The sequence below is a fragment of the Lacerta agilis genome, chromosome 12 (assembly GCF_009819535.1).
Source record: "Lacerta agilis isolate rLacAgi1 chromosome 12, rLacAgi1.pri, whole genome shotgun sequence".
Lineage (NCBI taxonomy): Eukaryota > Metazoa > Chordata > Lepidosauria > Squamata > Lacertidae > Lacerta > Lacerta agilis.
The window spans coordinates 725,447-739,004 of record NC_046323.1 but is presented as its reverse complement, the minus strand read 5'-3'; the positions used below and the strand labels follow the sequence as shown (position 1 = coordinate 739,004).

Genomic DNA, 13,558 nt, shown 5'->3' with positions numbered 1-13,558 from the left:
TTATAATACAGGAATCTCCCCCCCCTTTAAGTGTGTTCAATTCATGCACAACTGTGCATTTGCGCAACACCAAAAACCCATATTGGGGGGGGGGAGACCTGAGGAGTCTCTACAAAACCCCACTGCACCTCCAGCCCACAAAGAGACTCCTGGAGCCCAGAGGGCATCCTCTTTAGGGTTTGGGAAAGAACTCCTCGCAAGCTGAAGACGCAGCAGGATGCCCCCCATTTCTGCACATTTCACTTATGCACACAGGGGACCAGAATGTTACTCCTGTGTAAACAGGGAGTCGCCTGTACAGAATTTCTAAAAGGTTTTAGTGTTTTCATGCTGGGTCTTTACTGAGCAGTCATCTCTAACTAGAAGCCAGCAACACATAATGGTGCATTCAGTGATAAAGGCAAGCAGACTGCAGTCGCAAGAGAAGCCCATGGGGGGGCAGGGGGGGGCAAGAGCAATTCAGCCCTGGGTGGCTGAGACAAGCAAAGCAGATGCAAAGGTATGAGAGAGAAGCCAGGAGGTGCACCCAGTGAGGAGCTGGAGAGTGATGGCAGAGACCAGTGAGGAAGAAGATGTGTCTCAGCATCAAAAGCACCTGGAGGTGTGGGGGCGCACAGGTGGCTTTGCCTGCCCCCATCCAGAACTGACCACTGATGGTGATCCTTCACAAGGTCCTGCAGCCCCTGGGCAGGAAAAAGGCTTCTTCCACCCCTCCCCCTTCAAACTCCAATTCCCAATTAAGCCTTTGCTTAAGTCCTTAGGTCCTGTTCCACAATTATTAGAAAGACCCTTGTGGTATCTCGGAGATTTTGTCCAGTGACTTCAGCAGTTCAGCCACCATCTGCAGCTCTTTCGCGCCAGAGAGCAGCTGCCTGGAATGAAAGCAGGAGGTTGTTAGAAAGAAAGGGGGTAATGAGAGTGAGAGTGACTGCTTAGGCCAGGATTTCCTTATTTATAAAAAATATTTGTATGACCACTGTGTCATAAAGATACATATTAAAGCAGTTTACAGCAATAAAAACATAAAACCATACAATAAAAACCACAAAAACCATTGTGGAAGGATGCATTCTAAATTGTCCATGGAGGCCTAGCAGAACAAAAATGTTTTCAGCAGGCATTTAAAAGTTGGCATAGAAGGCGCTTGCTGAATCTCCAGTGGCAGAGAGTACCACAGGACTGGACCAATGACAGTAAAGGCTCAGTTTCTTCTTGTTGTCAAATGAACCTCACCAACTAAGGGGACGCCCAACAGCCCCCCTGCAGACGATCTTGGTGATCAAGCTGGGGTAAAAGGGTCTGGGATGTTCAGGGGCTCCCTGAGGCACCCTGGACTTAAGTTGTTCAGGGCTTTGTAGATGTATGGAACCTGGCACAGCAATAAGTGGGCTTACTGGCAACTCCCTTATCCCCTTGGCAGGTTTTCAAGGAGGCAATGAAAGCATTTGGCACAGAATAGAAGCTGGCCTACGCAGACATGGACATCCGAGTGAACTTTTGGGAACCTGGATAAAGTGGAGCAGAGATTGAGCTGCATTCCTAGCACACAATTCAAGAGAAGCCCAAGCTATTACTTCCATCTCTTTCGATTACAGATACAGGTAACTCCCATTTGAATGGTAAGGGAAGTGCAGGGCTTTGGGAAGGGGGGGGGGACTCTGTCAGGGTCCCAGGGCCCTCCTGCCTCCTCCTCAAAGCTGGGCAAGTACTTAGGACGCTTTGGGATGCCATACCGGTTGCAGACAGATCATTAAAAAAACACAATACTCCCCCAGTGACACAAATGGGACTTAAAATGCTGGTCTCCTTCTGCTTCCACCCAACTCAGACTTGTCCACACTGAACATCCGTGGCTCTGCAGGATTTTAGAGAGGAGGTGGAAAATGCCAGAGGCAGAACTTGGGAGTGCCTGCCTGCAAAACTAGCCCTCTTCCCAATGAGTTACAGCCCTTCCCAAGTTTGTAACTTGGGCAAGACTGTGCCATTGTATTGATGGCAAGGGCCGAGGACTGAAACCATGCTTCATTTTCAGGGGAAGGGTTGTAGCTCCGTGGCAGAAGACCTGCTCCACATGCAGAAGGTTAGGACTTCTTAGATTCCAATGGAATCTGCGGGAGACTCCCTGCCTAAAACCCTTTAGAGTTGCTGCCAGTCAGTGTAGACAGTACTAAGTTAGATGGACCAATGGGTCTGACTCTGTAGAAGGCAGCTTCCTAAGTTCCTATTCTGTTCCACTTTTTAACACATGGCTGCTGCTTTGAAGTTTCAGGGTCTTAAAGGAAGGACAGCTTGTTGGGGGCTTGTGGAAGACACACCCCACGCTGTGCACTGATCAGCAGTTTGTGGAGACCCTGCAGTCTTCAGAGATGTCCTGCTCCTGGCGGAACAGCTTCTTCCAGAGCCTCAGCTAATGGGAAAACTCCTCCCCCACACAGTTCAGAGGAACCAAGAGTTTCTTGTCTCCACACACAAGTCGAATCTAAACACTACCGACTACCGTACTGGCCTGAATATAAGCCGCCACCCCCCCCCAATTCTGACTGTGAAAAGTTAAAGTGTGGCCTAAATTCGTGACCTTACAAAAATTGGCTTTTACAATATCGCTGCTGAAAGAGACATACGTTATAATGGAACAATTTTTTTTATTGCCGATTTGCAAGCTTGAGACTGTTGTGCAATTAACCCGTAGGATTTTATTCTACATTTGCCATTTACGGGTGTGAGTGCCTGCGGAATTGTAGCAATTGAATATTTTAGTGACTGTATGGTAACTTTTGCGGGCTTGCAAGATCAAAGGCTCAGTTACAATTCTACCAACCGCAGCAATTTTCAGCCTGTAGCCCAATTTTAAGGGAGTGCCTTATATTCTGGTAGTCTTTTCCCCTTCCCCCCCTTAAATTTTAAAGGTGCAGCTTATTTGTGGGTGCGGCTTATATTCGGTCCAATATGGTACTATATACAGTTCTTTGAGTCTCTGAATTAAAGATACATGTGGACAGAGAGATCTGCTAACAAATGGTGCTGATAATGCCAAAGTTGCAGGTTCCATCCCTGCATGGGACAGCTGCATATTCCTGCATCGCAGAGGGTTGGACTAGATGATCCTCAGGGTCCCTTCCAATTCTATGCTAGCTAAGGGATGCGGGTGGTGCTGTGGGTTAAACCACAGAGCCTATGGCTTCCCGATCAGAAGGTCGGCGGTTTGAATCCCTGCGACGGGGTGAGCTCCCGTTGCTTGGTCCCAGCTCCTGCCCACCTAGCAGTTCGAAAGCTCGTCAAAGTGCAAGTAGATAAATAGGTACCGCTCCGGCGGGAAGGTAAACGGCATTTTCGTGCACTGCTCTGGTTTCGCCAGAAGTGGCTTAGTCATGCTGGCCACATGACCCAGAAGCTGTACACCGGCTCCCTCGGCCAGTGAAGCGAGGGTCGTTCGCAACGGTCAGGGGTCCCTTTACCTTTATGCTAGCTAATGCTACTGAGTAAAACCCATCCTCTCAGACTCAGTCAAACAGGACAGGACAGAAGACAGGAAGGAAAAGACAGAAGCAATGCCCTAGAGACTGTTATCCTTGTCTTCTCATTCCCGAAACAATGAGAGGGTGAATGTCTTTGCAAGTCATACCATTGACCGCTGTTGTTGCTATGGTAACCCAGTGCACCTGGCACCTTATGTCAGAGCATCCAGACCAGTGTGTGTGTGTGTGTGTGTGTGTGAGAGAGAGAGAGAGAGAGAGAGAGAGAGAGAGATGTGCTAACTCAAGGCCTGCACTGCATCATTTAACTCATTTGTTTACATCACACCAAGACGGTTCATCCATCTCTCGTTGAGTTGCAAGCTGACTGGGGTTCATGTAGATTTTAATTTACGGGTGCCTGATGTTGAAATGTACCTGATGGATGGTTGGGACTTTGTGATGACGGTGAGGAGATTCTGCAAGGCAGCCTTGGCATTGTGCTGCACTATGGCCAGGTTAGCTGAGTGGCTAGATTTCAAGGCTTCATTTTCTAACTTGTAGTTCTCCACCTGAACCTTTAAGGTAAAAAACAGGAAGGGGGGGATACGTCAGTGGCTCACCACCCCCAGCTACAGAAACATGTGGATAAAAAGCACAGAGGAGCTAGGGCAAAGGATCCTGCAGATGCCAGCAAGCAAGATTAGTTGAGAACGTTATTGCAAACAGTGCAAGTCTGCTAAGCAGGTTTATTTATTTTTTAAAAGCATTTTTCACCCTGCTTTTTCTGCCAAAAAAGGCTCCCAGAGCAGTTTGTACACAACATGTATTTAAAGCACTTGGCTTCCCCCAAAGCATCCTGGGAACTGTAGTTAACCCCAAAGAACTATAACCCCCAGCACCCTTAAACTACATTTCCCAGGATTCTTTGGGAGAACTCAGGTGCTTTAAATTTATGGTGTGTAGCTAGCCACACACACAACACGTGGTCTGGGCAGGTTTCCTGGCAAAGGAGTGTGGGGAGTTCAGCCGTGTCTCGCCTTCAACCTGCAACGTCTCCTTAGCCTCATGAACGGAAAAGAAGAAGAGCCTGGGTGCTAGGTCAGGCCAGGGGCCCATCGAGTTCCACATCCTGCTCTCACAGGAAACCTGCAGGCAGGATCCGAGGGCAAGAGCAAACTTTCCCCTCTCGCCCTTTCCAGCAACTGGGATTCAGAAGCTGCCTCTGGCTGGGGAGGCAGAGCAAAGTCACCCAGGCTAGGAGCCATCTTAGTCCTCCCCTCCTGCGTGAATTTGTCTAATCCTCTTTTGGAGCCCTCCAGCTTGGTGACCCTCATGGCCTCTTGCGGGAGAGAGTTCCCCAGTTTAACTCTCCATCCTCCTCAGCTTTGCCTCAGCAGGTGCTCAGAAACACAAGTCGAAACAAAATAAAAAATAAAAAATTCCTTCCAGTAGCACCTTAGGGACCAACTAAGTTTGTTCTTGGTATAAGCTTTCGTGTGCATGCACACTTCTTCAGATACACTGAAACAGAAGTCACCAGAGGTTTCCCACCAGTCTAGGAGCAGAATCCCCCCCCCCCTGCTCACTCTTATGAGTCAGCTTCCATTACAGATGGATCACATTCCCGTTCTGCACAGCCTTCCTGGGGCCACATGCAGGGCCAGAGGAACGAGTGCATGGAGCAGCTGAGATAGTTTAACTTTTGTGCAGTTGTAATCTTTCTACATGCCCTCAGAAGGCAGCCTTCTCTCAAGGACGCAGTCCAGGCTGGCAGAAGCCCTCAAGGGGGCAGGAAGTAAAGCTGATCTGGGGGTGGCCTGTGGAGGGTCTTTGGGGCCGGCAGCCTCTCCATGAGCTGCTGGGAGGAGCTGCCCATTGCCCCACCACCAAGAGATGGGTCGAGCGAGGGGGAGCATAGAGAGATCTGCTTCCACCTGAGATCTTGGAAACAAATTGAGGGTAACAGAGACCACTGCCACCTACAAACCAGATGTATTATTCAGCAGTCGAGACACAGGAAAGAAGAGAACTCCAGGGCAGTGCCCATTACAGAGCCGTCCCAGGGCTGAGAGTGCCACGGTGTTCGTCCCCTGGCAGGCCAGACTCACCGCCATCAGCTTAAGGTTCTCCTCCACCTGCTGCACCATCGCCTCCAAGTCCCGGGTCTCCTTCTCCTCTTTCTGCCGACTCTCCTCCAGGGTCCTTTCCAGCTGCTTGATTCTAGTTTACAAAAGGGCAACAACAAGGAATCAAGCATTACCTTTGTGGGGTGGCTCCCTAGCTCAGCAGTTCCCAAACTTTTGGGGGACACCACCTCCTTGGTTCCATATATTCCTCCCCCCTTGGTGCCCCCTACCCTATATAGAGGATCATTCAGAATAGTGGTTTGCACAGTGCACTAAGGAACATAATAGCACAAAAAAGTTCAAAACAGTAACAATTTATTGCACCTTCATTCAAAATCAAATTAAAACTATTTAAAACAAATTAACAAATTGAAACTATTAAACAGATTTGCTGCCTTGGGTTCCATGATCACTGCAGATGGTGACAGCAGTCACGAAATTAGAAGACGCCTGCTATGGTTTTCCCAGTAGTGATGTATGGAAGTGAGAGCTGGACCATAAAGAAGGCTGATCGCCGAAGAACTGATGCTTTTGAATTATGGTGCTGGAGGAGACTCTTGAGAGTCCCATGGACTGCAAGAAGATCAAACCTATCCATTCTGAAGGAAATCAGCCCTGAGTGCTCACGGGAAGGACAGATCCTGAAGCTGAGGCTCCAATACTTTGGCCACCTCATGAGAAGAGAAGACTCCCTGGAAAAGACCCTGATGTTGGGAAAGATGGAGGGCACAAGGAGAAGGGGACGACAGAGGACGATATGGTTGGACAGTGTTCTCGAAGCTACCAACATGAGTCTGACCAAACTGCGGGAGGCAGTGGAAAACAGGCGTGCCTGGCGTGCTCTGGTCCATGGGGTCACGAAGAGCCGGACACAACTAAATGACTAAATAACAACAACAAATCATGATTATGCGAAATCGCAGGAGGCTGTGGAAGACAGGAGTGCCTGGCATTCTGTGGTCCATGGGGTCACAAAGAGTCGGACACAACTAAACAACAACAACAACAATTAAAAATAATACAATGTGTGCTGCTCAATTGATTGGGAACACATTTTAAGATGACTTACAAGGCATTCTTAATCAATGAATCCAAGTGATTGATTCACTGTTGAAGTCATAACAAAAATACTTTTAGAGGTTTGGTTTGGTTTTGTGTTTTGTTTTGTTTTTTTAAAAAAGGCTTGTTATTTAGCTATGTTGGAGGAGGTTTTTTTTTGCAAGAAACACAGTATGTGTACCTCTCTGCCTGACTCTCAGAAACTGCTAGAAGATGGCTGATCTTACTCCTCAACTTGGAATTGTCTTCTTTTAACTGCAAAAGAAAGAGCAAAAGAAATACCTAATTGAACAAATGTTTGCCACATATATCAGTAGCAAACTTGTTTGGATGAAACTGGATTAAGACTATGTGTATTTTGGGATAAAGAAAAACATGAATATCCAAAAAAAATTATCAAGGACCCAGGTTTGACTCTGTTTGTTCTGTCTGCAAAATTAAAGGGATTTTGAATTACTAGGAGAAAAAAGGAACTGAGGAAGATTCCAGAGTTCATGCAGTTCAGAGGGCCAGTATGAAAGTCAGGATGTTGAAGGTGTCTTTAGGGTAGCCATATTTCAAACGAAATAGCGAACCAAGACATATCAGGAATTTTCCTGACGTATGACAAGCCTACTTTACGACACCAAAACCCCACCTCTCCACAACCAGATTCCTGGCTGGGATCCACACTAGTACTGGGCCTCCAAGTGGCCTTTGAACAGTCCCTGGGGCGGGTTTCAAAAGGGAGTGGAACAACTCTTGCTGTTAATTATTATTATAAGGTTATTAATTATAATAACCTTCTAATGTTTTTAAATACTAGTTTCCAACAGTCTTGTTAACAATTTCAATGTTTATTGTGAGCTACTCATAGGTTTTGTTATATTCAAGAGGCATATAAATAAAATTTAAAAATAACCGGGGGGGGGGGGAGGGAGATACTGCTCCTCCCAAAAAGCCTGAGGTGAACACAGGCCCCTGGGGGCCCCACGGTCCAGCCTACACAGAGGCCCCAACGGGAAGCCCAAAGCGGGGCCTGACTGCAACAGCAACTCTTCAGCTGTGCTCCCACCAGCTGGCATTCCAGGGTAGACAGCCCCTGGGCAGGGAGGCTCCCGCTATCCCACTAAACTAGGCATAGGCAAGCTCATCCCTGACCACTGGTCCTGTTAGCTAGGGGTGATGGGAGTTGTAGTCCCAAAACATCTGGAGGGCCGAGTTTGCCTATGCCTGCACTAAACGTTTATATAGAGAGCTGAGCTGGATTGGCCCAATGGGAGCCCATCTGGTTCCGCCTCCTGTCCTCACAGTGGCCAATCAAGATGCCCCAACGGGAAGCCCGAAAACAGCACTGGAGCAAGAGCTCAGAAGCATTACTGCTTCCAACAGTGGCGGCAGCAAAAATAAATTGGGTAGCAGGAGTTAAAAAGGGCTACAGAACACACTTTGGGGGGGGGGGGTCTTTCTTCCTTCCCTTGCTCAGCCTGGGACTTGAGAAGCATCAACAGGAGAACCTCAAAGCACACCCATTTGCCAGGGAGCAATCCTGGCCTCCCAGCTCATTCAGGAGATGTGGACCCAAGCAGCCTGCAATTCAGATTCCCGTCTCCTCACTTCTTCGTAAGTCGGCTGGCAAGGAGGCAGGTAAAAGTGGTCCCCCCTGGCAGCTCCATCCACAGGCAAGCTCTGGTCCTCCTTGGCCCCCAGCTTCCACGGAGTAAACCTCTGGAGCTCAGACAGGTCAGAGGGATCGCAGCAGAAAGAGTCACGGGTGCTGTCCAAGGAGGTGCTGGGCACCCTGCCCAGGTGGGCCTCTTCAACAGCTGATGGCTGATAGGTGCTGCTCCATTCGCTGTCCTCGTCTTCATCTTCCAGCGAGGAGTTAGTTGCCATTGGGTCCGGGGGAAACTGCTTGTGGAAGGCCACATCCAAAGACCCAGGGGACGAGGGGCTGTCGTCCAGGAGGAGTGAGAACCTTGAGGAATCCTAAAATGTCAAAGGGGGAATATCTGTTCTCAGCCTAACGAAGAGCCTTGGGATACTTCAAAAATTCAGCCCATCACTCAGGAAAAGAAACCCAACGCTGCAGCTCCCAAACACCGTGTGTGTGTGTGTGTGTGTGTGTGTCTCCCCTGCCTTTGCCTCCCGGAGGGGACTGTAAGGGCGCTGCCTGAGCCGGAGGGGGTGCAGGGGAGGTTGGCAGCACAGGAACAGCTTTCCCACTGCTGGAGAGGGAGGGGGGAAAGGAGGAGCCATGCAGAACAGCAGCGCCCCCCTCTCACTGCGCAGCCCCACGGCGCCTGGGGCAGGTCTCTCCTCCTGGCCCCGCTTTCCTCTGCCAGTGGCCTCTCTGCATGGAGTCACTACTCTTTCCACCTATGGCGCAGGAAAGAGGGAGGCCCGTGAGTGCAGTTAGGTGTGGCAGGTTCCTCCTTGGGGGTGGGGTGGGGGACTCAGCCCCCTTGATCCTGGTGCCCCCCCCCATTGCCTGCTTTGCCCCCCAGGCCTTACCTTGGGGCTGCTGGTGCTTGACCCTGAGGAGGCCAGGGCAACGCTGCTCAGCCCCTTTGCTTCCTCCAGGCCGGGGCCTGCCAAATACTGGTTCTTGCTCCGCACAAACTCCCTGAAGGAGAAGGGGTTGGCTTCTTCCTCCTCCCGTGCGATGGAAGATCCAACTGGAGGAGGAAGCCAAGGAAAGAAAGAAGGCAGCCTTACAAACAGGGGAAGGAATAAGGGAGGAAATCTGGGATTGGGGGGTGGGGAATGTCCAGTCCCACCCCAGGGATGCTCACACCCGCATTTTGCTTGCAGCTGCAAACACACACCTGCCTTGACTCTGATAAGGGGCGACTTTTATGGCTCCCCCTGGAAAAAACAGGAGAGACGCCTAGCAGTTGGAGCTTAAGGCCAGGGCCTGCAGAGAGAGACTCGGCGGAAGTCCCCAAGGGGCATGGCCTGGGGAGCCTCACCTACCTCACAGGGCTGTTGTTGTTGTTGTGGGGATTCAATGGGGAGAACCACCCTGGGGTTTTGGAAGAAGGGTGTTGTACTAATTTAATTAGTTAATAATGAAAATGATGCCACTTTGAACTCCCTGGGAACACAAAAGCAGTCAATAACAAAGGAATCGTCACAGAGGTCACATGGCCTTCATCCTCATTCAAACCAATCTCTCTCTCAGGAGCCTTGGCTGCCACTTTCCTTTAAACGCTATTTAAAACAAAGATCCTCGTTGTTCTTGCCGAGGCAGCGCTCCCTGCAAGCTACTCCTGAGCCGCTTCTAAGGGAAGCAAGAAGAGGGAGAGAGAGGCACTCTGCACACGCTCAGAAGCACTTCCCTCCTAGTTCTGCTTTTTGACCCTCTACTCTCCCGAAGTTCCGGACCTAAGAGTCCCGCCCAAGGCGGGAGGCATTCTGCACATGCTCAGAGTCCTACCAGCGGGGCCCGTCCAGGGCTGCTGGTGGCCGAAGGAAGCTGCGCCCGCGGCGGGAAGGCGGCTGTGCCCAGCCATGGAGCCGCGCGAAGGAAACCCGGCGCCGCCCAGGACACGCGCTCTTTAAGGCAGGGCGGGGCCACGGTCGGTAGCCCGAGCAGGCCCCGCCCACTAGCGCCCTTTCGAGGGATCTAGCCAATGGAGGCGCGTGAAGTCGGTAGGGCGCCTCCCCCCTCTCTTTCTCGTTGGCGGAGAACGAAGAAAGGGGAGAGTCGCACACGCTGGCGACAACTTCCGGCACTACTTCGTCTGTTTCTCTCAAGGATGCGTGTAAAGCACGAACACCCCCCTCCCCGCTGTTCATGGGAACTATAGTTTGTTCAATGTCACAGGAAGGACTGTGGAACCAACGGGCTTTCAAGGCCCGTCGCCGCCCCTCCCGGCAAGCGGCTCTTTGCGGCGAAAGCACCGTCGCACACTTCGCGAACTGACCGATCATGCTAAGCAAAGTCCTGGCGACGCCCAGGCCCGAAAATGCAGCAGCGCCCTGCTCTGGGCAGCTCAGCCGCACGAGGCCCGAAGAGGAGCGCCTTCCGGGGGGAGCAGCCCCTCCCTACGCCCACGGAGACCCGGAAATGTCGAGCGGAGACTTTCGCCTCCCTCCCTCTTTACTCTTAGCTCCGCCCCTTAACGCCGCCACGGGCCAATCCGCGTGCGCCTCGCGGCAACTGCTGTCTTACCCTCCTAAATTTGCATCTCCCGCTGAAGCTGCTCTGGCTTGAGAGGTCGGGGAAGGGCGCGCGTGGTGCAGATCCACGTTCCTCCCTCCCTTTCTCCCCATACGATGAGCCCGACCCGTATCACACACGGACATTACCTACGTGGTCCTGTGCGCTTCTGGAAAGAGATGGGCGGCATAAAAGTTTAGCTTCTCCACAATTTGCTGGCAATGGAGAACATGTTTGTTTAAGAACGGGCTCCTTGCACTACTAACTGCATAGCTGTAGAATTGTAGGACTGATTTCATTGCCTCTCGTTTACTGAATTGTAATCTCCCGTATTCTATTTTATCGAACACTGCTTCAGTGACTTTTTGTTGCAAAGCGGTTTATAAATCTGCAAATGCACCTTTACATGGGCTTATTTCAAAACGTTGTCAATGGGTTAGAATCATAGCTTAGGAATCCTCTATGTCCATATGCTTGCCCAAGTACCAAACTCCGGAACGCTGCTTTAAAGAAAAAAATATCCAATTTCCTTCTATGTCACACACTGGCCTCTAGAATGCTACCATGGTCTGCCTTCCAATACAAGGACTTTTTTGCCCCTGTGTGCATCTTCACGGAAAGGTACAGTTTTCAAATCTCCATACTGCCATGCCATGGCACCAGTCAAAATCCTCCACTAGGAAATGTCCAGAACCACAGAAGCCCTAATGAGGTGAAGCTGATCATCCTTGGTACATCTTGACAGTGAGAACAGAAAGGCCCTTTGAAAGTGACTAATGTGTAGAACAGATCTAAAGGGACATTTCAAATAGGTGAAAGTCACGTGGTACGTTAAAATTGGTATTTATACTTGTAGAACTGTTGCAAGATCAACACAACAGGCGCTTGGGGCACCATCACTCTTTAACCCCTGTGAATAACAAGCCAGATTAGCTGCACAGCTTGAGTTTTCCTTGTACGGTACTGCCATCTGCTGCATTTTGACAACACAAACCTTTTGGCATTATGACCAGCAGCAGTGGAGAACCCACCTCCCTTATGTGTGTGTATATATTATACACACACACATGCACTGTAATTAGAAAATAAAGATAATAATTTATTATTTATACCCCACCCATCTGGCTGGGTTTCCCCAGCCACTCTGGGCGGCTTCCAACAAAATATTAAAAAACAGTAATTCATCAAATATTAAAGCTTCCCTAAACAGGGCTGCCTTCAGATGTCTTAATAATAGTAATTTATTATTATATAATAAGTCCATTCAGTATACCCAAAGGAGCATCTCGACCCACATCGTTCTGCCTGGACACGAGGGCTTTCTGGCAGTTCCCTCACTGCGAGAAGCTAAGTTAAAGGGAACCAGGCAGAGGGCCTTCTTGGTATTGGCGCCCGCCCTGTGGAACGCCCTCCCACCTGATGTCAAAAAGAAAAACAACTACCCGACTTTTAGAAGACATCTGAAGGCAGCCCTGAGTGGCGGTGGAAGCCCATTCAGATGGGCGAGGTATAAGTCAAAAAATTATTATTCTTTATTATTACTCTAGTGCCTGCCTTTTGCCATAACTTTCTGCTTTCCTGGTTTCCCTAGCTGAGTGTTTGCTGTGCTGACTGCAAGCAGCTCTACGCCCAGCTGCAGCGCAAACCTCATGGAAACCCAACGGCTGCCCAGAGGCTTCATGCTTTGCCCATTTGCGTGGATGACCAGAGGGGCTCCTCCTTGCAGGGGGTTGGGAGGGACCCTTATAGGAGTTCCTCTCGCTGCATGAGGCCCCCTACTGAGCCCCTCGAAGCCGCCCTAGCAACGCTGGCTCCTCTCCGCAGGGCCTCGGAAGGCGGCAGCCCTTGCGCACGGAGGGGCGGGGCCAGCGGGGGACGGTCAGAGCGCAGCGGCGTCGCGGAAGCGGGCCGTTCGGCTGCCTGGCAACAGATGGGGCATGCCCCGCCCCTTGCCCCGCTGGTTCCCTTCATGCCCCGCCCTCCTCCCAGCCTCATGCCGGCTGGCCAATGAGCGCTGGCGCCGCAGCTCGCCTCTCGCCGAGCGGGAAAGGAACGGCCACGTGGCTGGTGCTGCCCAATGGCGGCGCTGTGTGCGGAGTTCGAGTGGCCGGCGCCCCAAATCCAGCCGAGGGAGGGAGGCACAAACGGGGTCCCGCTGCTGGCCTTGCACGTTTGTGTGGGCGCAGAGCAGGGAAAGAGAGAGTCTTGCAGAGAGAGGGCAGGACTCACCTGTCGCACACCTCTCAAGGCCCTTTGGAAGCACAGCGAACAGTAGCAGGCATGCAAGCCGCTTTTTCGCGTGACTCGAGGCAATTGTACAAGCATTAAAAAAAGCTACAGGTACTTTTTAGGCAGTTGAAAAACCAACTGCGCACGGGTGTACTTAGTGGTTTTATTCCGTATTTTTATGCTGGGAACCGCCCTGAGATCTTCAGATGAAGCACAGTATACAAATCCAATAAATAATATAAAATAAATAAACAAATAAACAGGTTAGTAGTGGGCACACAGATGAGTACCATCCTCATTGGTTATTGCGTTCTCCCTACTTCCATACAAAAAGAAAAATACAAATTTTATCTGGCCAGTGATTCTGTCCTCAAAGACCTCCAGCCTGGGACAGTCTGCAAAATAACCATGTAGACCAGGGTTGAACAGCCATTGCCTCCAACCCACATGGCCAATGGCAAAGGATGAGGACCAGAGTCCAGCAGCATCAGGTTTTCCCATCCCAGATGTAGACAGAGGTCGCATATGCACCATTTATTTAAAGC

General features: G+C 50.5%; 1 protein-coding gene across 2 annotated transcripts; it reads right to left on the bottom strand.

Annotated features, from left to right (window-relative positions):
- Positions 1-318: 318 nt before the first annotated feature.
- On the bottom strand, positions 319-10,136 carry LOC117055817 (endosome-associated-trafficking regulator 1-like). 2 transcript variants are annotated; one of them, XM_033165685.1, is made up of 7 exons: positions 10,059-10,136; positions 9,134-9,297; positions 8,237-8,608; positions 6,822-6,895; positions 5,564-5,675; positions 3,891-4,030; positions 319-872 (listed from the first exon to the last, which is right to left on the bottom strand). In XM_033165685.1, the coding sequence occupies exons 1-7, from the start codon at positions 10,132-10,134 to the stop codon at positions 779-781; spliced, it is 1,032 nt and encodes a 343-aa protein (XP_033021576.1). In that variant the 5' UTR covers positions 10,135-10,136; the 3' UTR covers positions 319-778. The 2 variants fall into 2 exon arrangements, with proteins under 2 accessions (XP_033021576.1, XP_033021577.1); XM_033165686.1 differs by lacking the exon at positions 3,891-4,030.
- Positions 10,137-13,558: the final 3,422 nt, after the last annotated feature.